Raw genomic sequence first — 25,683 nt, 5'->3', positions numbered from 1 at the left:
GTTGTCGTGGCACAGGGTATGTGGACAGGTTGGTGTTTGTGCTCAGCTGGCAGCTACACCGGGACCCCCATTCCGGGAAGTATGGGGTAACAATGAAAGAGAGACAGGGCCAGGCCTGGTGGCACAGGGACATGGCTGGCTGTGTCTCCACCAGAGGCCACGTGTGCCTGCAAGGCAGCTGGCACCCAGAGGCACAGGAGCAAGGGTTGAGGGTGGCACAGCCAGAGCTACGTGTTCAATGAGTGCACGGGGGCTCAGTGCAGGCTGTGCCCCAGGCTGCTCATTCCCTGGTCTTGGCAGTGCCAGGGGGTTTCATTGGGGTCCCCGGGGTTGAGCAGAAGCTTCAGAGAGCCCCCGCAATATGCGTGTGTGTGTGTACACATATGTGTGTTCCCATCCCACCCTCCCCACTGGTGCCACTGGGCCGATGCCAGGCAGCGAGTGGGCAGCGGGCGCATTGGAAGGACACAGAGACAGGGATGCTGAGCCAGCGCTAGTTCAGTGTCGGTGTTTATTTGTGTGACACTCACAGAGGCAGGACAGGGGCAGGGGACGGGCGGACATGGGCAGAGACATCTGCGGCAGGGAGCCGCTGCTCCCAGAGTGGAGGGGAGGGAGGGAGCCAGCAAAGGGCCGGCAGGGTGGCTTAGGCACACTCGGATGTGTTCAGGGTCTTCTCCACGTTTCCAGCCGTGTGCCTGACCTTGCACGAGACAGAATTGTAACTCTGCCATTCGGTGGGAGTCAGCGACAGGTAACTGCTGGCTATGTACCGGGTGCTGCTCTGCTGCTGGGCATTGCTCTGCTGCTGGGGCTGGCTGGTCTCCACACCACTGGTGATGGTCTTGCCGTCAGCCACCCATTCCACCGTCACATCCCTTGGGTAGAAGTTCTCTATCAGGCACACCAAGGTGGCTTTGCCCTGTGACATCTCCTCGGAGGATGGCGCGAAGAGGTTGACGGTGGGAGCAACCTGGGGCTGGCCTGCAAGGGACGAGAGTGGTTCTGGGTCAGAGAGGGCCCTGTCCCCCACCACAACCCCTGCCTGCCCTGCTGGCACTACACAGAAACTCCCCACCTTCCCCACAGCCAGAGCTTATCACTCATAACTGTACTGTATTTACATTTATATATATATATATATATACACATATATATATATATATATGTGTGTGTGTGTGTGTGTGTGTGTGTGTAATACATATACACATAGATCTCATATATGCTTGTATATATGTTTTATATACACTATATGTACATATATGTGCATATATGTATTACATATGATAGATATATACAGCTAATATACAGAATATATAGAAAGTATACAATATGCATACATATGTGGTCCATATCATATGAATAGATGTATGATTCTATTAAATGCATTTAACATGAATATTTATACATTTCTGTATCTCATATATATCTAAAAAGACTTGATATATATTTATATATATACATTATATATATTTATATATATAAAAATTAAATCTTAATTTCTTTGCCATAAAGCCATTTCTTTCCTTTTATGAGGCATTTTTTTTAAAACCCAAAAATTTCACAGACAAACAATCCTGTTTTCTGCCCAGTTCTGCTTTCAGACATTTTCTTGTCTCTGAAAAATTACCACTAAAAATCACTCAAAGGAAGATGGAAAAAAGATGTTTGGTTTCTGGTGTGGTTCTGCTGCCTTCTCCAATGTGCAGTGTTTCTATTTCTATCTTCACCTCTTATTTCTATCTCTATTTCCATTTGAAAACCAGGATGGAGTCATTAAATACTTTTTGATGAAGAAATGGTCAAAGTACATTTTTCTTGATCTTAGCCCTGAGTAATTTGGTTCAAATTGGGAATTTTCACCAAATTATTTTAAAAATTACAGACAAAGACAGACAAACGACATTTCCAACAGCATTTTCAGCGTAATAATCTCCATTTTTGACATGTCTTACCTGGACAATGGGCTCTTTAAGATACCCCTGGAATCTTTTGTCTAAGATTCCAGGGACATTTTTAACATGAAGTCAGGATGACTGTGGACTGCTCACAGCCAAGGACAGGCTGTTCTTTCACAGCACCTTCACCCCTGGCCACGGGACCCCACAGAAGAGCCCCTGGGGTGACAGACTTTGTCCTCAGGACTAAGAATTGGGGATGTAGACTTTAGACTGACAAATTTCTTTGACAAAGACAAAAATCACCTCTTTTAGGGACCTAAACTTGAGTTTCTTTCCCCCTGAGACCTAAGACACGTTTCCTGGACAAATTTTAAGACTTTTCGATTAAGAAAATACGCCCCGATTCTCCGTGGCGCGCACAGAGTCGTCAGAGTCCGCAGGGACGAGACAGAGCCCCCAGCGCCAGGCTCAGTGCCTGGCCCCAAACGGGCGGCAGACCCCAGCCCCGCGCCAAGTCCGAGAAAAAACCCCAAATCACCAAAAATCGACGAAATGTCAAAATTTTGTGGTGGGAAAGGGAAGGACGAGGGGAAGCCGTCGACTCACCTGTGACCGTCAGCATCGTCCCGGCCCCGAATACACCACACAGTGACACCAGGCCATACAAAAACCTCCTGTCTCATGGCAGAGCAGCACCGGACCCCATGGATGGGGGAGGATGGAGAAGATGGTCTGGAAATATCCCAATGGATGCAGTGGAATGAAGGTGATGGGATGGAGATGCCCTGATGGGCACAGCAGGATGGAGGTGTAGGCACAGCTGTATCTGTGGAGTTTTGGTCCTGGCTGGGCTCTTTCAGTGCAGCTCCCACACCAGCAATGGAGCTAATAGCTGAAGGTCTCTGCAGGCAACTTATTTGTATTAATATTTACCCTAAAATTAGGGAAAGGCAAGAGGTGGAGATGCCTACATAGAGCTGAGATAGCCAAGGAAGGAGTGAGCCAGAATGGGCTTCAGCTAAAACAAATTAACTTTAAATTTCCCTGCAAAAGCTTGGCTGCTTCTTTGAAAAGTGTTTTGCGTGTGGTGCCAATCCCACAGATTGGCAGATTCAGTGCTCAGTTTGGACCACTGAATGCCAACAGCACCAACGTAAATTGAACCCACAGATTTTCAAATGATGTGGTTTGTGCAAGTTATTGTAGAAAGAGGCAGAGTCAGTGAATTTCCTGAGTCACAGGAACTCTATAAATAGTTCACTGTAAAACAGGTAACACTTCGAAGATTTTGTGGTTTGAGACACTTTCTCTTTCAGAGGTTTGCTTTGAATCTGTGAAGGTTTATGCTTTTGTGCAAAGTCTGAAACTATCCAAAAAAGAAAAAACATGACTGAAATTGTCTACACAAAGCATTTAGCTGAAGCCACTGCCCTCCATGTGGATGATCATTTTCTGAGCATTTCTCAGGCTTCAATGGGGTTTCAATTTCATTTTGTGGGAGGACAAGAGGGGGAAAATGTTCAGCTCTTGAGTCCTGCTCTCCTTGGAGAGAGGCATGGAGGAGGACAGAGGCTGTGCTGGATGCAGCAGGGTGCTGCTGAAGTAGCTTTTGGCATTGCCACCAGAGCAGGAGATCTAGAAAGTCTCTCCCAGATTGGCTGACACCTCAGACAGCAGACTCTCAGATGCTGCCTGGACCAGGGAATGTAGACAGGGAGAGGGGAGAAGAGGGGTGCCAGTCAGTGCCTCAGGGCAGCCCTCTCTGACCTGCAGGACAAGGGCTCCTGTGCCAAAAAGTCCTGATGGAACAGAGGGGTCACTGCTTCAGACAGAGCCCAGGGCCTGAGCTGAAGGCCAGGGCCCCATGAAGAGACCTGGCAGAGCAAGAGGACGTGGCTGGCAGCAGAATGAGGTGCTGGGGCTGAGGACATGGCAATGCCAGGCACTGCAGAGCCCCAGGGCCTCCTTGTGCACAGCATGAGGCAAGCAGGAGGCCATTCACAGGCAATGGTCATGGAAGGGGGACATGAAGCTGCATCAAGCCCACAGCCCTGCTCAGCGCTGAGAGAGAGGGCAGAGAAGCTCTGTTTTTAACTCCTCTGTTTCCAGAGGGCTGTGCCCCTTGTGGTGATGGTCCAGGAGCTCCTGGCACAGCTGTGCTGGGAGCTGGGGTGGAGGCATCAGCAGGGCTCTGGGCACCAGCCAGGGAGATCAGGAGAATTTTAGCTCTGGAGCACAGGCAGGCACAGGAGGTCATCCCAGCATTTCTTTATTGAGAGTATGGGCAAACACTGGACAGATTTCCTAGAAAACTGGATGATATCCCAGGCCTGCAAGTGTTATACAGGCACTTGGACAATGCCCTACATTTTTGTCATCCCTGTAGTGGCCACGCAGTTAGACTGTGATCATTGAAGGCCTCTTCCATCTGAAATGGTCTGTTCAGTTCTATACTATCCGTTCTCATCCACAAATGACAAGGGCTGTAAGAATGGAGCTGTGTCACTGGGAACAGCCACATTCACTACAGGGCAGAAAAAGACAGGGTTGTGCCAGGGACCTGCCCTACCAAAGAGGGACAGCAGAGACTCCAACAGGCCCCTGCCATAGCAGGAAGACTTTGCATTCCTTCGCCATTGTTCTGTTTCACCATGGTAACATCATCACTGCCATTTTGGTAGTCACCACATTAACAGACAGCCTTGTCCTGGGCTTGGACACCAGAGATGGTTACTGTGCTCCCAGAGCCGGGTTGGGATCTGGAGACTCACAAAGGGATGTCTGGTGATCCCAAGTCAATGTAGTAGATCCTAATGACAGGGGCATGGCCAGGAAACTTGGGCTGGTACCAGTCACAACTGCTGCCATCCCTGGAGCAGATGACCTTGATGGTTTGTCTCACAAGGCTGACATCGAGTAGAGCTGACAGAGCACTTCCTGGACCAGGGAAAATGAAGAGGAAAAGGAGGGAGAAAAGAAGATGAGGGTCAGCCAGTGACCTGAAGCACAGCCCTCCCTGGTCAAGGGAACAGTGGAAGGACAAATCTGCCTCAATGCACATACATGGGACATCCTGGGCCATGACAGTGTTGCTGGGAGGTCATAACTTCCTCAAATGACAGAGGATGAGCACAGTTTTGGGGCTCCAAGGGTAAGCTGAAGCAGGAGGTTTTTGTACTACTTCCCCACTGCTCTGTGTCACGGTGCAGCAGTACTGCTGCTGTCATAGCTACCACAGAAATAGACAGCCTCGTCCTCGGCTTGGACCCCATTGATGGTTAACGTGGCCGTGGAGCCGGACTTGGATCCGGAGAATCGCGAAGGGATGCCCGAGGGTCTGTTGTTATTGTTGTAGATCACAGTGACAGGGGCACTGCCAGGGATCTTCTGCTGGTACCAGCCATAGTTGTAGCTGCTACCAGAGCAGGTGATCTTGACCGTCTCTCCCACCTTGGCCGACAGAGAGGATGGCTGAGTCAGCGCTGCCTGGACCAGGGAACCTGGAGAGGGAGAGAAGAGAGGGGAGAAGACAGGAGTCAGTCAGTGTCCCAGGAGCACAGGCCTGCCTGGGCAGCAGGATGGGGTCCCTGAGCCCAAAGGCCCAGTGCAGGCACGGTGAGTCTGGCCAAGGCACCTGTGCTGTGGGCGAGCACCACGAAGAGAAGAGGGGCCCACGCCATGGTTCAGTCCCACCAGCTCAGCGTCCCCAGAATGATGGGGCTGTGCCGTGGACCCTGACTCCCTTTTAAGCCCCCGCCCGCCCAGGACACGTCCCCTCCATGCAAATCCGACCCTGCGGTCACGGCCGGATCCTGCCCGCGCCTCTCTCCGCACACCCCTCCCGCTCCACACCCAGCCCCACCATCCCAGATGCAGCAGGCCTTGTCCCCAGACACAAAGCGGAGACACCCCCCAGCTCTGAGCCTGAAACCCACCAGCATTGACTCCCCTGTCCCCACCCCAGGCTGAGTGGCTGCAGTGCCTAAGGAGAAGGGAGAGCTGGGCGTTGTGGCAATGGCATACAGGAGTACCTGCAGCTCCCAGTGATGAGACTGGAACTATGCCAAGCTCCACCATTCCCCAACTAATTTTTCGCATTTTTCTCTCCCATGGGTGTTCCAGGCCTGTAAAATACCCCCTTGCTCTCCTGCTTTTGTGCCCTAGCTCTTCCTCTGACAGCTGAAATCCACCACTCAAGACCAAGACCTTTGCTCTTCCCAGGCATTCACACCCCAGAACAATGGGAGTGGGCCAGCACTGAGCCATGGGATCCAGCAATGCCGCCCCATTAGCTGATCATGAGCCCAGAGTGCTGGCGCTCAGCAGCCAGAGCTGGGTCAGCTCCTGCTCAGTCCTGCTCCAACTCAGAGCACAGGATCATGGCTGTCTTTGGACATCCCAACCCAAAAAAAGAGTGGCTGCAACGAAGGAAATTCCCTCTCCTCCAGGACCCTCCCTGTCTCTGACTATGCTGTCCCCAGGGTGCCCAGGGCACCAGGGGCCTGGCTGGCATGGGCAGGGCAGGGCTGTCTCCCTGTGAGCAGCATAGAGGGGACCTGCTGGAGCACAGCATGTGTCCCATAGCAGGAACTGCCACACAGGCACAGATGCTGCTCCATGGTGTGCCTGAGCAGCTGCAGGCAGCACCTGAGGATGCCCCATTGCAGCAACAGTGGCCCTGTGTCTCCCTTTTCCCGTGTTGGGAGTTACCATGGCCCTGATCACCACTGGTGTCCCAGCCAGAAGAGTGAGAGCCTCCTCCTGCTTTTCCTCCTCCTCTGCTTGGACCCAGCCATGGGTAATGTGGCCATAGAGGTGAGTGTGTTTCCAAGTGCTATATATCCCCTCCCAGACTGCAAAGAATGGGCAGGGATCTGGGGCTTTAAGGGAGTGCCAGGCTGAGACACCAAGCACAGCCACATTCAGTGCAGGGCAGCAAGAACAGGGCCATGGTGGGGGCCTGACCCCCATCAAACAGGCACAGCAGAGACTCCTGACTGATATCTGCAATAGCAGGAGGTTTTTGCATCACTTCCCCAATTGCTGCATGCTACTGTGGAAGCACTGCTGCTGCTGTCCCAGCCAGCACAGAAATAGTCAGCCTCGTCCTCGGCTTGGACCCCAGTGATGGTTAACGTGTTCGAGGAGCCGGATGTGGATGCAGAGAATGGCGAAGGGATGCCTGAGGGTCTCGTGTTATCAGCATAGATCACAGTGACAGGGCCACTGCCAGGGACCTTCTGCTGGTACCAGCCATAAGCATTGTTGCTGCCCCTGCAGCAGATCAAGGTGTTTTGCTGAAGAGACCTGGACACAGATGACAGCTAAGCCAGAGCTGTGTGAGAGCCGTGGGCTGTGGCAGAAGCTCTCCATGCCCAGCCAAAGCACCCAGGGCTCCTGTGTCCAGGCAAATGCCCATGTGCCCAGCCCTGAGCTGCCAGGGTGGCTGCAATGCTGCTGGGCCCAGGCAGGACTCAGACTGTGGAGCAGGTATGTGGCAAAGGTATTCTTGGGCAGCTCCACGGGCTACAGCTCCTTACATTGTCCCAGGCTCCTCTGCCTCTCACATGGATATTGGGCAGTGGGGATGAATCCAGGTCAGGGCTTCTACAGCACCAGGGCCCAGTCACTGGGAACACAGTTGTAGAATCATGGAATGGTTTGAGTTGGAAGGGACATTAAATACCATCAACATCTCTGCCTTGGGCAGGGACACCTTTCACTAGACCAGGTTGTTCAAAGCCTCATTCAACCTTGCCTTGAACACTTCCAGGGATGGGTCATCCACAAGTTCTCTTGGAAACCAGCTCCAGTGCCACATCATGCTATGAGTCACAGCCCTGAGACATGGAACACACAGGGAAGGGAATAAAAAAGTGCCAAAGCTGGAGAGGTGGTCATGCCTGGTGGAGTGGAATGAGGCATCAAAACCAGCCTTTTTGACACGCAAGATCTCGCTTGCGTGTGGCTCAGTGTCACCATGAGATCAGCACTGCTGCTGCCAAAGCTACCACAGTAGTAGACAGCCTTGCCCTCAGCTTGAACACCAATGACCCTCTGGAGCCAGACACAAAACCAGAGAATCATGAAGGAATATCTGAGGGACTTCTGTCATTCCAGTAGATCACAGTGACAGGGGCACTGCCAGGGACCTTCTTCTGGTACCAGCCATACTCATAGCTGCTCCCAGAACCTATAGCCCAGACAGTTTGTCCCAGGTTGGTTGGCACCAAGGATGACTGACTGGACCAGGGAGCCTGGAGAGGGAGAGGTGAAAGGCAATAAAAGATGGGGGTGAGCCATTGCCCTGGGAGCACATCCCTGCCCAGGCAGTAAGATAGGCCTCCTGCGCCCATGGTCCTCATGCCACCATGGGAAACAGCCTCAAGACAGAGAGGAAGATTAGAGACCCGTGAATCTGGAAGGAGAGCTGGCAGCAGCAGAGCAGTAGAACATCACCCTCTGAGGGAAAGGGACCTGGTCATAGCTACAGAAACATGAGGGAATCAGGGTCCAGCCTGGCCCAGGGCAATGCAGCAGAGACAGCTTCAGCAGCAGCATCAGCAGCTTCAGCAGCTTCAGCAGCAGCAGCAGCAGCAGCAGCAGCAGCAGCAGCAGCAGCAGCAGCAGCAGCAGCAGGAGGGAGCAGCCTGAAGCAAAAGGCAGCAGGGCTGGGGATGAGGCAGTGCCATTCCTATTGTGGGGACGGGAGAAGGGGGTCACCTCCTGTGCCTTGTCATGCACATTCATGTCCTCCTGTGGTGGCAGGGGACAGGAACCTGCCTCAAGTCCACTATCACAGCTTTGTTTGTCCATGAGAAAAAATGGCTCAAAGCCTTTCTCTCTTGACACTGGCTTCTGTGTCTCACTTCCCCATTACACATCAGTACTGCTGCTGTCCCAGCTAGCACAGAAATAGACAGCCTCGTCCCCGGCTTGGACCCCAGTGATGGTTAACGTGCCCGTGTAGCTGGACCAGGATCCAGAGAATCGCGAAGGGATGCCCGAGGGTCTCTTGTTGCTGCCATAGATCACAGTGACACAGCCCAAGGCACCCCAGCACAGAGGCAGCAGGGGGAGGAGATGGTCATCAGTAGCAAGATGTGATGGACTGGGGGACAAAGCCACACCAATCTTTGTAGGGACAAGGACAATGACCTTCAGACATGGTGGAGAACAAAAGAACCTCCAGTTCTGTGGGACAGCCATTCATAGCCATTGCTGTACAGAGGACACAAGAACCCACCTCACAGCCAGCCAAGAGGGAGGACAGTTGAAATATTCTCTTTCATTCTGGAGTCTGGAAATCCTTGGAATTTTCACTTCCTACTTCTTGCCGTCACGATACACCATAGCCACCACTGCTGCTGTCATAGCTAACACAGAAATAGACAGCCTCGTCCTCGGCTTGGACCCCAGTGATGGTTAACGTGGCCGAGGAGCCGGACTGGGATCCGGAGAATCGCGAAGGGATGCCCGAGGGTCTGTTGGTGTTATCGTAGATCAGAGTGACAGGGGCACTGCCAGGGACCTTCTGCTGGTACCAGCCATACCAGTTGCTGCTACCCCCAGAGCAGGAGATACTGACAATCTCCCTCGCATTGGCTGACAGAGAGGATGGTTGACTCAGTGATGCTGCCTGGATGAGGAGAGGGAGAGTAGAGAGGGGAGAAATCAGAGGTCAGCCAGTGCCCCAGTAAAACAGACCTGCCTGGGCAGCAGGTTTACAGGGAATGCCGCACTCAGAGGAGAGTGGACCCAGACACAGTCACCAGCATATTTGAGGAGTAGAGCCCAGGCCAAGGAGGCATCTCAGCGTAGAGTCAGCTCTGGCAGATGAAGATGGACATAGCCATCAGTAGCAAGAGGCAGTGAGGCGTGGAACACAGATATAACCATGAGTTTTGTAGGGACAAGGACAATGGTCCCCAGCCACAGAGTTCTGTTCTCTGGGACAAAAAATGGTATTCATAGCCATGTTAATGCAGAGGAGACATAAACCTGCCCCAGTCCCACATCCACAACTCTGCTTGGCCATGAGAAGGACTGAAAATCTATGCTTTTAATTCCTCTGTCTTTGTCAGTTCACCAGCATAGCTGCTGTCCTGGCCACCACAGAAATAGATAGCCTCGTCCTCGGCTTGGACCCCAGTGATGGTTAACGTGGCCGTGGAGCCGGAGGCAGAACCGGAGAATCGTGAAGGGATGCCCGAGGGTCTGTTGGTATCCCGATAAATCACAGTGACAGGGGCACTGCCAGGGACCTTCTGCTGGAACCAGCCATAATAGCTGCTGCTACCAGAGCAGGTGATCTCTACCGTCTCTCCCACCTTGGCTGACAGTGAGGATGGCTGCTGAGTCACTGCTGCCTGGACCAGGGAACCTGCAGAGGGAGAGAAGAATAAAGAGATCAATCTGCACCCCAGGAGCACAGCTTTACCAGAGCAGCAGGATGTGGCCCTGCATGCAGAAGCCCTGTCCATGGCCTTCCAGTGAGTCAGGCCATGGCACCTGAGCTGTAGGTGAACAGTGTGAGGAGGGGCACAGACCATGGTGCAATCCCACCAGCTCCATGTTCTCACCCTTCTTTGGTCTGTGCTGTGGACCTTGTCTAGCTTTTAAGCCACTACGTGTCTGGGACATGGCTTCTCCATTAAATTAAGACTCCATTCACAGGGCAGGAACCTGCTAGTCCATCTTTCCCTAGTTCCCACTCAGTCCCCTCATTAGGGGATATTTACTATACCACTTTTTAACTGCTGAGAAAAACTACCAGATTTATGATGAGTTACACCTGTCAGGGTGTTGGTAGCACCAGGGATCCCTAAAGCCAAGGGCACTATCTGGTGCACTATCAGTCTGCAAAAACATTGCTGTAAACTGCGGTTCTCAAATTTCAGTCATTCCTCAGAAACAGCATCCCCAGCATCCATGGTCAACAACAACCATCCTGCAGGGGACCTCAATCCTGACCAGCACTGCTGTCTATGCCACCACAGAAATAGACAGCCTCGTCCTCGGCTTGGACCCCAGTGATGGTTAACGTGCCCCCAGAGCCGGAGAATCGCGAAGGGATGCCCGAGGGTCTCTTGTCATTGCTGTAGATCACAGTGACAGGGGCACTGCCAGGGACCTTCTTCTGGTACCAGCCATAGCCATAGCTGCTGCTACCCCCAGAGCAGGAGATTCTGACTGTCTCTTCCATGCTGGATAGAATGAGCATGGCTGCTGACTTAGTGTTGCCTGGACCATATCATGTGGAAGAGAGAAGAGAGGGGAGAAGAGGGGAGCCACTCAGCGTCCCAGGAGCACAGGCCTGCCTGGACAAGGTTTCAGAGAATGCAACACTCATGGACAGAACAGGCATGGACATGGTCACAGGCACATTCCAGAAGCAGAGCCCTGCCAGTTGCTGAACGGCTGCACAGAAGCAGCTTTGGCAGCACAGAAGGACGTGGCTGTCTGTAGCAAGAGGCTGTGGGGGAAACACCTACACCAAGAGCTGCAAGGAGGGAGAAGGACCAAAATCTTTCCTCTGAATTTTGAGTCTCTGACACTTTCTCTTACTCATGGTCACCACACACCATAGCTGCTGCCACTGCTGCCTTCATAGCTAACACAGAAATAGACACCCTCGTCCTCGGCTAGGACCCCAGTGATGGTTAACGTGCCCGTGGAGCCGGACTTGGATCCGGAGAATCGCGAAGGGATGCCCGAGGGTCTCTTGTCACTGTAGTAGATCACGGTGACAGGGGCACTGCTGGTGCCAGCTATAGCTGCTGCTGCTACCAGAGCAGGTGATCTTGACCGTCTCTCCCACCTTGGCCGACAGAGAGGATGGCTGCTGAGTCAGCGCTGCCTGGACCAGGGAACCTGGAGAGGGAGAGAAGAGAGGGGAGAAGACAGGAGTCAGTCAGTGTCCCAGGAGCACAGGCCTGCCTGGGCAGCAGGATGGGGTCCCTGAGCCCAAAGGCCCAGTGCAGGCATGGTGAGTCTTGCCATGGTACCTGAGCTGTGATGAGCACTGTGAGGAGAAGGGCCCAGGCTATGCTGTAACCTCACCAGCTCCATGGGGCTGTGCTGCAGGCCTTGACCCACTTTTAAGCTCCCACTCACTCAGGTGCATGCCCTCCATGGATATGTGGCACCCAGTGTTCTCTAGAGCTCCTGTCCCACTGTTCCCTCAACCCACTACAGGCACCTCTGTTTCACCAAGAGGCAGCAAGATTGATCTGGGTTGCCTGCTCCTTCCTCAGCATGACTGATGAGCTCTCACATCAGCCAGAGACCACTCTGAGCCTGTTCCTGCCTAGTAGGACCCTGGCATCACTGCACACTTTCTGCTTCAACCGAGGGTGCCACCTTGGACCTCTCAGAATTGCCACAAGAGATGAGCAGAACAGAGAAATGGGGCTTTGAAAGGGAATGGGAACCACAGCAAGACCAGGAGCTTTTAGGCTCAACAACACTAAGGAAAATCAACCCCTCATTTCCTCCAAATTCAAAGTGAGCTGAGGGTCTCCAGCAGCTTTGCAGTGACTGTGGGTAGAGCTGGTCTGGTGTTTGTACCAATCATGAGCACACAGCACCTGCACTCCTGTCTGGCCAGGGGCTGCCCCTCTGCCTCCTGCGCACAGCACGGCCCCCGGCAGCCGCCGAAGGAGCCTGCGGGGCTGCTCTGAACCTCGCTGGCACCTGGCTGGCCACAGCTCCTTTGCCTCCTGCCTGCCCCGGCAGGCTCCTGCCTGTGCAGTGGAGCCACACTGACACCGTGTGGGGACAAGAAGGGACAGGGACAGCACTGCAGGAACTGCGAGCAGAGCCCGGCACAGGACTCTGCCCTTGCTGCCTCTCACCCCTGCCAGGGCTTCCACCAGGTCCAGAGATTCCTCCGGTCTTGGGCACAGCCATCAGGGTTTCTGCATGGCACCCTGCCCATGGCAGCCTTTGCTCACAGGGGAGAGTGTCTCACACAGACACAGGGTCCTTTGGCACAGTTGCTGTCACCAGAGATGAGGTGGCATCAGCCCTGAACTGGCAGGGACCAGCACCACTGTGGGTCTCCTGCTGCTATCACAGATCATAGTGACAAGGACGTCTGCTGAGACCAGGCATTACCACTGCTACTGATCTTGAGAGTCTCTCCTATGTTGGCTGACACCTTAGACAGCAGACTCTCAGATGCTGCCTGGACCAGGGAATGTAGACAGGGAGAGGGGAGAAGAGGGGTGCCAGTCAGTGCCTCAGGGCAGCCCTCTCTGACCTGCAGGACAAGGGCTCCTGTGCCAAAAAGTCCTGATGGAACAGAGGGGTCACTGCTTCAGACAGAGCCCAGGGCCTGAGCTGAAGGCCAGGGCCCCATGAAGAGACCTGGCAGAGCAAGAGGACGTGGCTGGCAGCAGAATGAGGTGCTGGGGCTGAGGACATGGCAATGCCAGGCACTGCAGAGCCCCAGGGCCTCCTTGTGCACAGCATGAGGCAAGCAGGAGGCCATTCACAGGCAATGGTCATGGAAGGGGGACATGAAGCTGCATCAAGCCCACAGCCCTGCTCAGCCCTGAGAGAGAGGGCAGAGAAGCTCTGTTTTTAACTCCTCTGTACCTCATTTCCACATCTCTCTCGGTATCACCATACCAATTGCCACTGCTGCTGTCCCAGCCACCACAGAAATAGACAGCCTCGTCCTCGGCTTGGACCCCAGTGATGGTTAACGTGGCCGTGGAGCTGGAATAGGATCCGGAGAATCGTGAAGGGATGCCTGAGGGTCTCTGGTTACTGCTGTAGATCAGAGTGACAGGGCCACTGCCAGGGACCTTCTGCTGGAACCAGGCATAGTTGCCATAGCTACCCCCGGAGCAGGTGATCCCCATGGTGTCACCCACCTTGGCTGATGGTGAGGATGGCTGCTGAGTCACCACAGCCTGGACCAGGAAACCTGGAGAGGGAAAGCAGAGAGGGGAGAAGTCAGGGGACAGTCAGTGTCCTAGGAGAACAGACCTGCCTGGGCAGCAGGTTTACAGGGAATGCCGCACTCAGAGGAGAATGGACCCAGACGCAGTCACCAGCATATTTGAGGAGTAGAGCCCAGGCCAAGGAGGCATCTCAGTGTAGAGTCAGCTTTGGCAGATGAAGATGGACATAGCCATCAGTAGCAAGAGGCAGTGAGGCATGGAACACAGATATAACCAAGAGTTTTGTAGGGACAAGGACAATGGTCCCCAGCCACAGAGTTCTGTTCTCTGGGACAAAAAATGGTATTCATAGCCATGTTAATGCAGAGGAGACATAAACCTGCCCCAGTCCCACATCCACAACTCTGCTTGGCCATGAGAAGGACTGAAAATCTATGCTTTTAATTCCTCTGTCTTTGTCAGTTCACCAGCATAGCTGCTGTCCTGGCCACCACAGAAATAGATAGCCTCGTCCTCGGCTTGGACCCCAGTGATGGTTAACGTGGCCGTGGAGCCGGAGGCAGAACCGGAGAATCGTGAAGGGATGCCCGAGGGTCTGCTGTTATCCAAATAGATCACAGTGACAGGGGCACTGCCAGGGACCTTCTGCTGGTACCAGGCAAAGTATTTATTGGGATTGCCTTCTGAGCAGTTGATCTTAAGAGTCTCTCCCCATTTCGCTGACACTGAGGATGGCTGACTCAGTGATGCTTCCTGAACCAGAAAACTTGAAGAGGGAGAAAAGAGAGGGGAGAGGAGGAGCTCAGTCAGTGTCCCAGGTACACACACCTGCCTGGAAAAGATTACAGGGAATCCAATAGTCAGGCATGGACATGGTTACAGGCACATTTGAGCAGCAGTGCTCAGACAGTTGCTGAACGGCTGCACAGAAGCAGCTTTGGCAGCACAGAAGGATGTGGCTGTCTGTAGCAAGAGACTGTGGGGGACACAGCTTCACCATGAGCTGCAAGGAGGGAGAAGGGCCAAAATCTTTCCACTGTTTTTTGAGTTTCTGTCACTTTCTGTTACTCACTGTTACCTCACACCATAGCCACTGCCACTGCTGCTTTCATAGCCACCACAGAAATAGTCAGCGTCGTCCTCGGCTTGGACCCCAGTGATGGTTAACGTGCCCGTGGAGCCGGACCTGGATCCGGAGAATCGCGAAGGGATGCCCGAGGGTCTGCTGTTATCCCAGTAGATCACAGTGACAGGGCCACTGCCAGGGACCTTCTGCTGGAACCAGCCATAGTCACTGCTGCTGCTACCCCCAGAGCAGGTGATCTCTACTGTCTCTCCCACCTTGGCTGACAGAGAGGATGGCTGAGTCACTGCTGCCTGGACCAGAGAACCTGGAGAGGGAGGAGAGGGGACAAAGTGAGGGTCAGTCAGCATCCCAGGAGCACAGACCAGCCTGGGCAGGGGAACATGGCCCCACTGCTCTCCAGGCACAATGACTCTGACCTGAGCACTGTAGAGGGGGAGGGGCCCAGGCTATGGTGCAATCCCACCAGTTCCATGACCTCACAGTGATGGGGCTGTGTCATGGACCTTGACCAGGAGAGCCTCTGCTGTCCAAGGCACCAAAGAAATAGCCTCATCCCCAGCTTGGACCCCAGTGATGGTTAACCTGCCTGTGGAGCCAGATATGGACACAGAAAACTGAGAAGGGATGTCTCTTATCATTAAGATAGATCACAGTGACAGGGGCACTGCCAGGGACCTTCTGCTGGTACCAGCCATAATTGTTGCTGCTCCCAGAGCAGGTGATCTTCACTGTTTAATTACACTGAGTATGGCTGACTCAGTGATCCTGCCTAGGCCAGAGAACCTGGAGAGGGAGTGGTGTAACACTGGAAAGGTCAGTTTTTTCTCCCCAGGAGCACATCCCTGCCCAGGGAGTGTGACAGACCCCTGTCCACAATGGTTCTTGTGCCACAGTGGGACAAACAGCCTCAAGACAGAGAGGAAGATTCGAGACCCATGAACCTGGAAGGAGAGCTGGCAGCTCTCCAGAAGAGCAGTAGAACATCATCCTCTGAGGGAAAGGGACCTGGTCATAGCTACAGAAACATGAGGGAATCAGGGTCCAGCCTGGCCCAGGGCAATGCAGCAGAGACAGCTTCAGCTTCAGCAGCAGCAGCAGCAGCAGCAGCAGGAGGGAGCAGCCTGAAGCAAAAGGCAGCAGGGCTGGGGATGAGGCAGTGCCATTCCTATTCTGGGGACAGGAGAAGGGGTCACCTCCTGTGCCTTGCCATGCACATTCATGTCCTCCTGTGGTGGCAGGGGACAGGAACCTGCCTCAAGTCCACTATCACAGCTTTGTTTGTCCATGAGAAAAAATGGCTCAAAGCCTTTCTCTCTTGACACTGGCTTCTGTGTCTCACTTCTCCATTACTCACTGGCTTCATCCCTTTGCCCTACCAGGACTGCTGCTGTCCCAGCTAGCACAGAAATAGACAGCCTCGTCCCCGGCTTGGACCTCAGTGATGGTTAACGTGGCCGTGGAGCCGGACCTGGATCCGGAGAATCGCGAAGGGATGCCCGAGGGTCTCTTGTCATTGTTGTAGATCACAGTGACAGGGGCACTGCCAGGGACCTTAAGCATAGCTGTAGCTGCTAAGCCCAGAGCAGGTGATCCTGACTGTCTCTCCCACCTTGACCTTTGTCTCGGATGGCTGAGTCAGTGCAGCCTGGACCAGGGAATCTGGAGAGGGAGAGAAAAGAGGGGAGAAGACAGGGGTCAGTCAGTGTCCCAGGAGCACAGGCCTGCCTGGGCAGCAGGATGGGGTCCCTGTGCCCAAAGGCCCCATCCTGGCTCAGCAAGTCTGGCCATGGCACATGAGCTGTGGTGAGCACTGAGAGGAGGGGAGCTGCTCAGGCTCCAGTGTGATCCCCCAAGCTCCATGATGTCATGGTGCTATGCTGTGGCACCCAACACCCTCTTATGTGGCTGCCTACCTGACACAGGCCCTCCATAGAAATGTATCTCCCAACATCTCCTGACAGCTTTGGTCTCACTGCTTCCTCTCTTTCTTGCCCATCTATGCAGCAAGATAACTCCAGGCCACCTGCTCCCTTGGGCAGGCAATCAGCTGGGAAAAATAGGACCTGCTCCAAGCACAGGAGGCATATCTTAGAAGCTGGTGTATCTCAGGAGCCACAGGATTACATTCAGCTGGATTGAGGTGTGTGGGCAAAGGCCTCAGCGTTAGCAAAGATCATCTCTTCCAACCACTTCCTTCCCATGCTGGGGCTTCTGCACAGGCTCTGCACCTGCAGCTGCTCAGCCGAGCCCATGGTCCCCTTCCAGTGCTGAGGTGCCACAACAGCCTCGATGCAGGCACTGCCTCAGCACCAGTGACTCTCCCCCTTGTCAGCAGCCCCAAAGGGAACAGAAGGGCTCTGCACCCTGAAGCCCCTGGAGCACAAGGGCAAGTGCTCAGCCTGGCCAGCTCCACACACCTGCACAGATCTCTCCACACCACCCTTCCCAGACCTGCCTCTGCCTTTCCATGCTGCTCTTTTGGCCATGAATGTAGACAGGAAAAATTGCAAAGGGATGCTCAAGGGTATGTTGCTCTAGTGACAGGGGCACTGCAAGGAACCCTCTGCCTGGACCAGCCAGCATAAATCTAGCTACCACTAAGCCCAGAGTGGTGGATCTTTGTGGTTTCTCTGAGGCTAGATGACACCAAGGATGGCTGAGTTGGCAACACTGCCTGGACCAGGGGAGAAGGAGACAAGAAAAGAAAGGTCCAGTAAGGCAGGCTGCTCTATTCTGTTGCTCGATACTGGAATCTAGGGAATCCTCACAGAACTCTGCCATAGTACATTTTTGTATCACATCAACTGTGCAATGTAGCAGCATCACTGCTGCTGTCATAGCTACCACAGTAATAGACAGCCTCATCCTCGGCTTGGACCCCAGTGATGGTTAACACGTTTGCGAAACCAAACCCAGATCCAGAGAATCGCGAAGGGATGCCCGAGGGTCTTCTGTCATTGTAGTAGATCACAGTGACAGGGCCACTGCCAGGGACCTTCTGCTGGTACCAGCCATACCAGCCGCTGCTAGCTCCGGAGCAGGTGATCCTGACAGTCTCTCACATGTTTGCTGACATTCAGCATGGCTGACTCACTGCTAGTGCCTGGACCAGGGAACCTGGAGAGGGAGAGGAGAGAGGGGAGAAGGACAAGGGTCAGACAGTGTTCCAAGAGCACAGGCTTGCTCAGATAAGGTTATGGGGAATGTGACAGTCAAAGGAGAACAGACATGGAAAATGGCAACAGGCACAACTGGGGAGCAGAGCTCAGCCCCCTGTATCAAAGCACAGAGGCACCAAGAGGAGGACATGGTCATTAGTAGTAGGTCAGAGAACTGTTGGAGACAAAGCCACACTATAGGTTTTGTAGGGAGCAGAACAATGATCACCACCCACAGAGACACCTCCCAGTCTCTCGGACAAAAAATTTAGAGCAAAATTTAGGGCCAGGATCATGTGGAGGAGGGAAAAACTTACTCCAGTCCAACATTCACACCTCTGCTTGGTCATGAGAATGCCAGAAAGTCTCCATTTTTACTTCCTCTCTACCTCACTTGAAAATCTCTCTTTGTTACTGTACCAGCACCACTGCTGTCCCTGCCACCACAGAAATAGACAGCCTCGTCCTCGGCTTGGACCCCAGTGATGGTTAACGTGCCCCCAGAGCCGGAGAATCGTGAAGGGATGCCCGAGGGTCTTTTGTCATTCTGGTAGATCACAGTGACAGGGCCACTGCCAGGGACCTTCTGCTGGAACCAGCCATAGCTGTAGCTGCTGCCAGAGCAGGTGATCTTGACCGTCTCTCCCACCTTGGCTGACAGAGAGGGTGGCTGAGTCACTGCTGCCTGGACCAGGGAACCTGGAGAGGGAGAGAAGAGAGGGGAGGAGAGGGGGTCAGTCAGTGACCTGGGAACACAGATCTCCCCAGGCAGTGGGACAATGATTGGACCCCCGTGCTCAATGTCAACAGCTGGTCACACTGAGTCTGGCCAGGATATCTGCACCAGGGGTGAATAACACTGCAAGGAGGGGGACAAGGTCAGCCAGGTGCCAGCTACTCAGAGATCACAGGATGGGGATGGGTTCAGGCTCCTTGCTGTTGTGGGGTCATAGTGGGATGTTATCCAGGGTCAGGGGCTTCCCTGAGAGCCAGAGGTGCTCGGGAACTCCTGTACAGGCTGAAAGTGAGCCCAGTGGGCTGGCACTGAGTACACCCAGCCAATGCATCCTTAGCCAAGCAGCTCCTCTTGAACACAACAGAGCAGCCCTGATCTTCCCTGGCAGCCTCATGCATGATGCCAGAGCTCCAGCACCCATGGGAAATATCCCTTCCCTGGTTTTAAATGCAAAGCTTTGGCCCAGCTCCCTGGCCCATGTCATGTCCCCAGGTCTTGGTGCTGGGGGCAGAAGGCTGAGCTCTATTGGATGTTGTTCAGGGGCTCCTGGTGCAGCTGGGCTGAAAGCTGAGCTGGAATGCAGCCAGCTGGGCCCTTGGCACAAGCTGAGGAACACAGGGGGCACATCGGTCTTGGCAGAGTGTGCAGGGACAGGGCTGCGGGGAGGTTGTCCCTTCCCCACATGACAGAGGATGGACACAGGGATGGGACTGTAAGAGACAGCTGAGGTGGGAAGCTTTTTTATCGCTTCCCCATTGTTCCGTGTCAGTGTGCAGCATCACTGCTGCTGTCAGCACCACCACAGAAATAGACACCCTCATCCTCGGCTTGGACCCCAGTGATGGTTAATGTGCCTGTGGAGCGGGACCTGGATCCGGAGAATTGCGAAGGGATGCCCGAGGGTCTGTTGTTATTGTAGTAGATCACAGTGACAGGGGCACTGCCAGGGACCTTCTGCTGATGCCAGCCAGCATAGCTCCAGCTGCTACCCCCAGAGCAGGTGATCTCTACTGTCTCTCCCACCTTGGCTGACAGAGAGGATGGCTGAGTCAGCGCTGCCTGGACCAGGGAACCTGGAGAGGGAGAGAAGAGAGGGGAGAAGACGGGAGTCAGTCAGAGTCCCAGGCGCACAAGCCTGCCAATGGGAGAACATGCCTGTTCAGGCACAGCAAGTCTGGCCATAGCACCCGAGCTGTGGGCAAGTACTGCAAGGAGAATGGCCCAGGCTATGGTACAATCCCTCCAGTTCCATATCCTCACAATGATGGGGCTGTTTTCTGGGCCTTGACACGCTTTTAAGCCTCTACCTGCCCAGGCACAGGCCTCCCATGGATATGTGGCACCCAGTGTTCCCTGGAGGTCCTGTCCCAGCGCTACTACCACATGCTGCAGGCACCTCTGGCCCACCAAAAATTGCTCTGGTTGCCTGCTCCTTTCCCAGTAGGGCTGATTACTCTCAGATCAGCTGCAGACCACCCTGAGCCTGTTCCTGCCCAGCAGGACCATGGCCTCGCTGCACTGGGAGTTCTGTGCACAGAGCAGGGGACAGCACCACCTGGTCATGGGGACACATCCACCTGTCCTGGAGCACCCAATCCTGGCTGGTGCTTCCTGGCCACACAGGGCACTGTGCTCCCTGGGTGCTGATCAGCAGCTGGGAAGACCACATCCTGCTTCAACTGAGGGTGCCACCCTGGATCTCTCTGAATTGCCACAAGAGACAAGCAGAACAGAGAAATGGGGCTTTGAAAGGGAATGGGAACCACACCAAGACCAGGAGCTTTCAGGCTCAACAATACTAAGGAAAATCAACCCCTCATTTCCTCCAAATTCAAAGTGAGCTGAGGGTCTCCAGCAGCTTTGCAGTGACTGTGGGTAGAGCTGGTCTGGTGTTTGTACCTATCACGAGCACACAGCACCTGCACTCCTGTCTGGCCAGGGGCTGCCCCTATGCCTCCTGCGCACAGCACGGCCCCCGGCAGCCGCCGAAGGAGCCTGCGGGGCTGCTCTGAACCTCGCTGGCACCTGGCTGGCCACAGCTCCTTTGCCTCCTGCCTGCCCCGGCAGGCTCCTGCCTGCGCAGTGGAGCCACACTGACACCGTGTGGGGACAAGAAGGGACAGGGACTTCACTGCAGGAACTGCGAGCAGAGCCCGGCACAGGACTCTGCCCTTGCTGCCTCTCACCCCTGCCAGGGCTTCCACCAGGTCCAGAGATTCCTCTGGTCCTGGGCACAGCCATCAGGGTTTCTGCATGGCACCCTGCCCATGGCAGCCTTTGCTCACAGGGGAGAGTGTCTCACACAGACACAGGGTCCTTTGGCACAGTTGCTGTCACCAGAGATGAGGTGGCATCAGCCCTGAACTGGCAGGGACTGGCAGGGACTGGCTGGGACCAGAATGTCCAGAGATCATGACAAGGATAGTCCCAGATCCTCTGAGGAACCACAGCACAGGACATTTTGAGGGCAAGGACTAATAGCCCCACCACAGCTCTTCACTTCCAGTAGCCATGACATGTCAATATCCTCCAGCACCGCTGAGGGTCTCTTCAAGCTGTCATAGATCACAGGGTCACTATCAGAGACCTTTTGCTGGGACCAGGCACAGCCACTGCTAGCCCCAGAAGTCTTGATGGTTTCTCCCAGAGTGGCTGACACTGAGGATGGCTGACTCAGAGATGCTGCTTGGGCCAGGGACTATGGAAAAAGGCAATAGAGGGAAAAAGAGGGGTTTCACCCAGTGTTCCAGGAACATGACCGTCTCCCGGGCGAGGGGATGGAGAATACCACACTCAAAGGAGAATGAGTGCAACCAGAGCCACTAGTGAATCTGGGGAGCAGAGCCAAGGCAAATGTACCCTAAGGCATCCCAGCACAGAGGCACCTCTGGCAATAGGAGGAGAATGTGGTCATCAGTAGCAAGAGGCAGTGGGATGGGGGACAAAGCCACACTGTAAATATTGTAGGGACCAGGACAATGATCTCAAGGCCCAAGTTTCCCTCCAGTGCTCTAGGACACAAAAGGGGGGACATTTGTAGCAACAGTCATACAGAGGAGACAAAAACGTGCCCCAGCCTCACAACCATCACTCTGCTTGGCGATGAGAAGAACAATAAAATGCCATTTTTATTTCCTCTGTACATAATTTCAAAATCTGTCATTTTCATTACACCAACATAGCTGCTGTCATAGCCACCACAGAAATAGACAGCCTCGTCCTCGGCTTGGACCCCAGTGATGGTTAACGTGCCCCCAGAGCCGGAGAATCGCGAAGGGATGCCCGAGGGTCTCTTGTTGCTATCGTAGATCACAGTGACAGGGCCACTGCCAGGGACCTTCTGCTGGTACCAGCCATAGTAGTTGTTGCTGCTACCAGAGCAGGTGATCCTGACTGTGTCTCCCACCTTGGCTGACAGAGAGGATGGCTGAGTCACTGCTGCCTGGACCAGGGAACCTGCAGAGGGAGAGAATAGAGGGGAGAAGACCGGAGTCAATCAGTGTCCAAAGGGCACAGACTGGGCAGCAGGGAGGTGCCACTCTGGCCACTCTGGCCAAAGGCCCCAAGATGCAATGGAGGGGCCCAGAGCCACAGACAGAACCCAAAACATGAGGGTCCTGCAGGGAGAAATGGCAGAGCAAAAGGAAAGAGAATGCTGCAGTCAGTGCCTCCACGGTGCTGACCACCACTGCTGCCGTCATCACTACCACAGAAATAGACAGCCTCGTCCTCGGCTTGGACCCCAGTGATGGTTAACGTGGCCGAGGAGCCGGACTGGGATCCGGAGAATCGCGAAGGGATGCCCGAGGGTCTCTCGTCACTCCAGTAGATCACAGTGACAGGGCCACTGCCAGGGACCTTCTGCTGGTACCAGCCATAGCTGCCGCTGCTCCCAGAGCAGGTGATCCTGACCGTGTCTCCCACCTTGGCTGACAGAGAGGATGGCTGAGTCACTGTTTCTGCCTGGACCAGGGAACCTGGAGAGGGAGAGGTGAGAGGGGAGAAGGAACAGGGGTCAGTCAGTGTTCCAAGAGCACAGGCTTGCTCAGATAAGGTTATGGGGAATGCAACAGTCAAAGGAGAACAGACATGGAAATTGGCAACAGGCACAACTGGGGGGCAGTGCTCAGCCCCATGTATCACAGCACACAGGCACCGAAAGGATGACATGGTCATAATTGTGAGTCTTAGTGGAGTGGAAGACAAAGACATTAGTTTTGTAGGGAGCAGAACAATGATCACCAGCCACAAAGGTACCTTCTACTCTTTAAGACACAAAATGGGCAAAATTAAGAGCTATGGTAGTACAGAAGAGACAAAAACCTGCCCCAGTCCTACATCACAATTCTGCCTGATTATGAGAATGCCAGAAAGTCTCCATTTTTACTTCCTCTCTACCTCACTTGAAAATATCTCTTTGTTACTGCACCAGCACCACTGCTGTCATAGCCACCACAGAAATAGACAGCCTCGTCCTCGGCTTGGACCCCAGTGATGGTTAACGTGGCCGTGGAGCCGGATAAGGATCCGGAGAATCGCGAAGGGATGCCCGAGGGTCTCTGGTTATTGCTGTAGATCAGAGTGACAGGGCCACTGCCAGGGACCTTCTGCTGGAACCAGCCATAGCTGCTGTCACTACTCCCAGAGCAGGTGATTTTGATGGTCTCTCCCACACTGGCTTACATTGAGGATGGCTGAGTCAGTGATGCTGCCTGGACCAGGGAACCTGGAGAGGGAGAGGAGAGAGGGGAGGAGAGGGGGTCAGTCAGTGACGTGGGAACACAGATCTCCCCAGGCAGTGGGACAATGATTGGACCGCCGTGCTCAATGTCCCCAGCTGGTCACACTGAGTCTGGCCAGGATATCTGCACCAGGGATGAATAACACTGCGAGGAGGGGGACAAGGTCAGCCAGGTGCCAGCTGCTCAGAGATCACAGGATGGGGATGGGTTCAGGCTCCTTGCTGTTGTGGGGTCATAGTGGGATGTTATCCAGGGTCAGGGGCTTCCCTGCTTGGGAACTCCTGCACAGGCTGAAAGTGAGCCCAGTGGGCTGGCACCCAGCCAATGCATCCTTAGCCCAGCAGCTCCTCTTGAACACAACAGAGCATTCTCTGACCAGCCCTGATCTTCCCTGGCAGCCTCATGCATGATGCCAGAGCTCCAGCACCCATGGGAAATATCCCTTCCCTGGCTTTAAATGCAAAGCTTTGGCCCAGCTCTCTGCAACTTTTTGCTGGGGCCACAAGGCTGAAGTCCCTGGTGTGATGTGCAGGCATGACAGGCACAGCTGGACTGAGAAGCAGCCAGCAGGGCCATTGGCACAAGCTGAGGAGCCTAGGGAGACCTTGCTGCTGGCTCAGTATGCAGGGACAGGGCTGCGGGGAGGTCATCCCTTCCTCAAATGACAGGAGGAGGGCACAGTCATAAGACTATTCAGAGACAGCTGAGGTGGGAGGCTTTTATATCGCTTCCCCATTGTTCTGTATCAGTGTGCAGCATCACTGCTGCTGTCAGCACTACCACAGAAATAGACACCCTCATCCTCGGCTTGGACCCCAGTGATGGTTAACGTGGCTGTGGAGCTGGAGGAAGAGCCAGAGAATCACGAAGGGATGCCCGAGGGTCTGTTGTTATTGTAGTAGATCACAGTGACAGGGGCAGTGCCAGGGACCTTCTGCTGATACCAGCCATAGTTGTCACTGATACCAGCCATAGTTGTCACTGGTAGCAGACATAGTTGCCGCTGCCACCACAGGTGCTAATCCTGGCAGTGTCTCCCATGTTGACTGACACTAAGGATGATTCACTAGTGCTGCCTGGACCAGGGAATGCAGAGATGGAGAGGGTAGAGGAGGATCAGCCAGTCTCCCAGGAGCACAGACCTTCCTGGACAAGGCTACAAGGAATGCAGTAGTCAAGGACAGAACAGACAGGGACAAGGTCACAGGCACATTTGAGGGGAAGAGTTCACCCCATTGCAGAACAGCTGCACAGAACAAGTTCTTGCAGCACAGGAGGACATGATCGTGAGTACCAAGAGGCTGTAGGGGACATAGCTACACCAAGATCTTTGTAGGAATGGAATAATGGGTCCCAGCTGTACAGTCACTTCCTGATCGCTGCAACACCAAAGAGAGGACATTCCGTGCTGTGGACATGCATAAGGGACAGGAATCTACCTCATTCACATGAACAGCCAGGAGGAAGAAGGACCAAAATCTTTCCTCTGATTTTGGAGTGTCTCCCTTCCTGATCCTCATTGTCACCATACACCATAGCTGCCACTGCTGCTGTCATAGCCACCACAGAAATAGACAGCCTCGTCCTCAGCTTGGACCCCAGTGATGGTTAACGTGCCCGTGGAGCCGGATAAGGATCCGGAGAATCGCGAAGGGATGCTCGAGGGTCTCTTGTCATTAGCATAGATCAGAGTGACAGGGCCACTGCCAGGGACCTTCTGCTGATACCAGCCAGCATAAGGATAGCTGCTGCTAAGCCCAGAGCAGGTGATCCTGACGGTGTCGCTGGACTGTTTCACTTGGCTGACGGTGAGGATGGCTGCTGAGTCAGCGCTGCCTGGACCAAGGAACCTGGAGAGGGAGAGAAGAGAGGGGAGAAGACAGGGGTCAGTCAGTGTCCCAGGAGCACAGGCCTGCCTGGGCAGCAGGATGGGGTCCCTGTGCCCAAAGGCCCCATCCTGGCTCAGTAAGTCTGGCCATGGCACATGAGCTGTGGTGAGCACTGAGAGGAGGGGAGCTGCCCAGGCTCCAGTGTGATCCCCCAAGCTCCATGATGTCATGGTGCTATGCTGTGGCACCCAACACCCTCTTATGTGGCTGCCTACCTGACACAGGCCCTCCATAGAAATGTATCTCCCAACATCTCCT

General features: G+C 54.2%; 1 protein-coding gene across 4 annotated transcripts; it reads right to left on the bottom strand.

Annotated features, from left to right (window-relative positions):
* Positions 1–480: 480 nt before the first annotated feature.
* Positions 481–25,610, bottom strand: LOC110481370 (immunoglobulin lambda-1 light chain). Of its 4 annotated transcripts, none has more exons than XM_085593089.1 (4): positions 22,719–22,979; positions 18,481–18,707; positions 2,508–2,545; positions 481–984 (listed from the first exon to the last, which is right to left on the bottom strand). In XM_085593089.1, exons 1-4 carry the CDS (start codon positions 22,968–22,970, stop codon positions 647–649), a joined length of 855 nt encoding a protein of 284 aa, XP_085449215.1. In that variant the 5' UTR covers positions 22,971–22,979; the 3' UTR covers positions 481–646. The 4 variants fall into 4 exon arrangements, with proteins under 4 accessions (XP_085449215.1, XP_077643285.2, XP_085449216.1 ...); XM_077787159.2 differs by lacking the exons at positions 18,481–18,707; positions 22,719–22,979 and adding exons at positions 5,110–5,401; positions 5,536–5,692; XM_085593090.1 differs by lacking the exons at positions 18,481–18,707; positions 22,719–22,979 and adding exons at positions 5,113–5,401; positions 5,536–5,692.
* Positions 25,611–25,683: the final 73 nt, after the last annotated feature.

This window comes from Lonchura striata, chromosome 15 (assembly GCF_050655825.1).
Source record: "Lonchura striata isolate lonStrDom1 chromosome 15, ASM5065582v1, whole genome shotgun sequence".
Classification (NCBI taxonomy): domain Eukaryota; kingdom Metazoa; phylum Chordata; class Aves; order Passeriformes; family Estrildidae; genus Lonchura; species Lonchura striata.
This window is presented reverse-complemented; position numbering and strand designations above follow the sequence as displayed.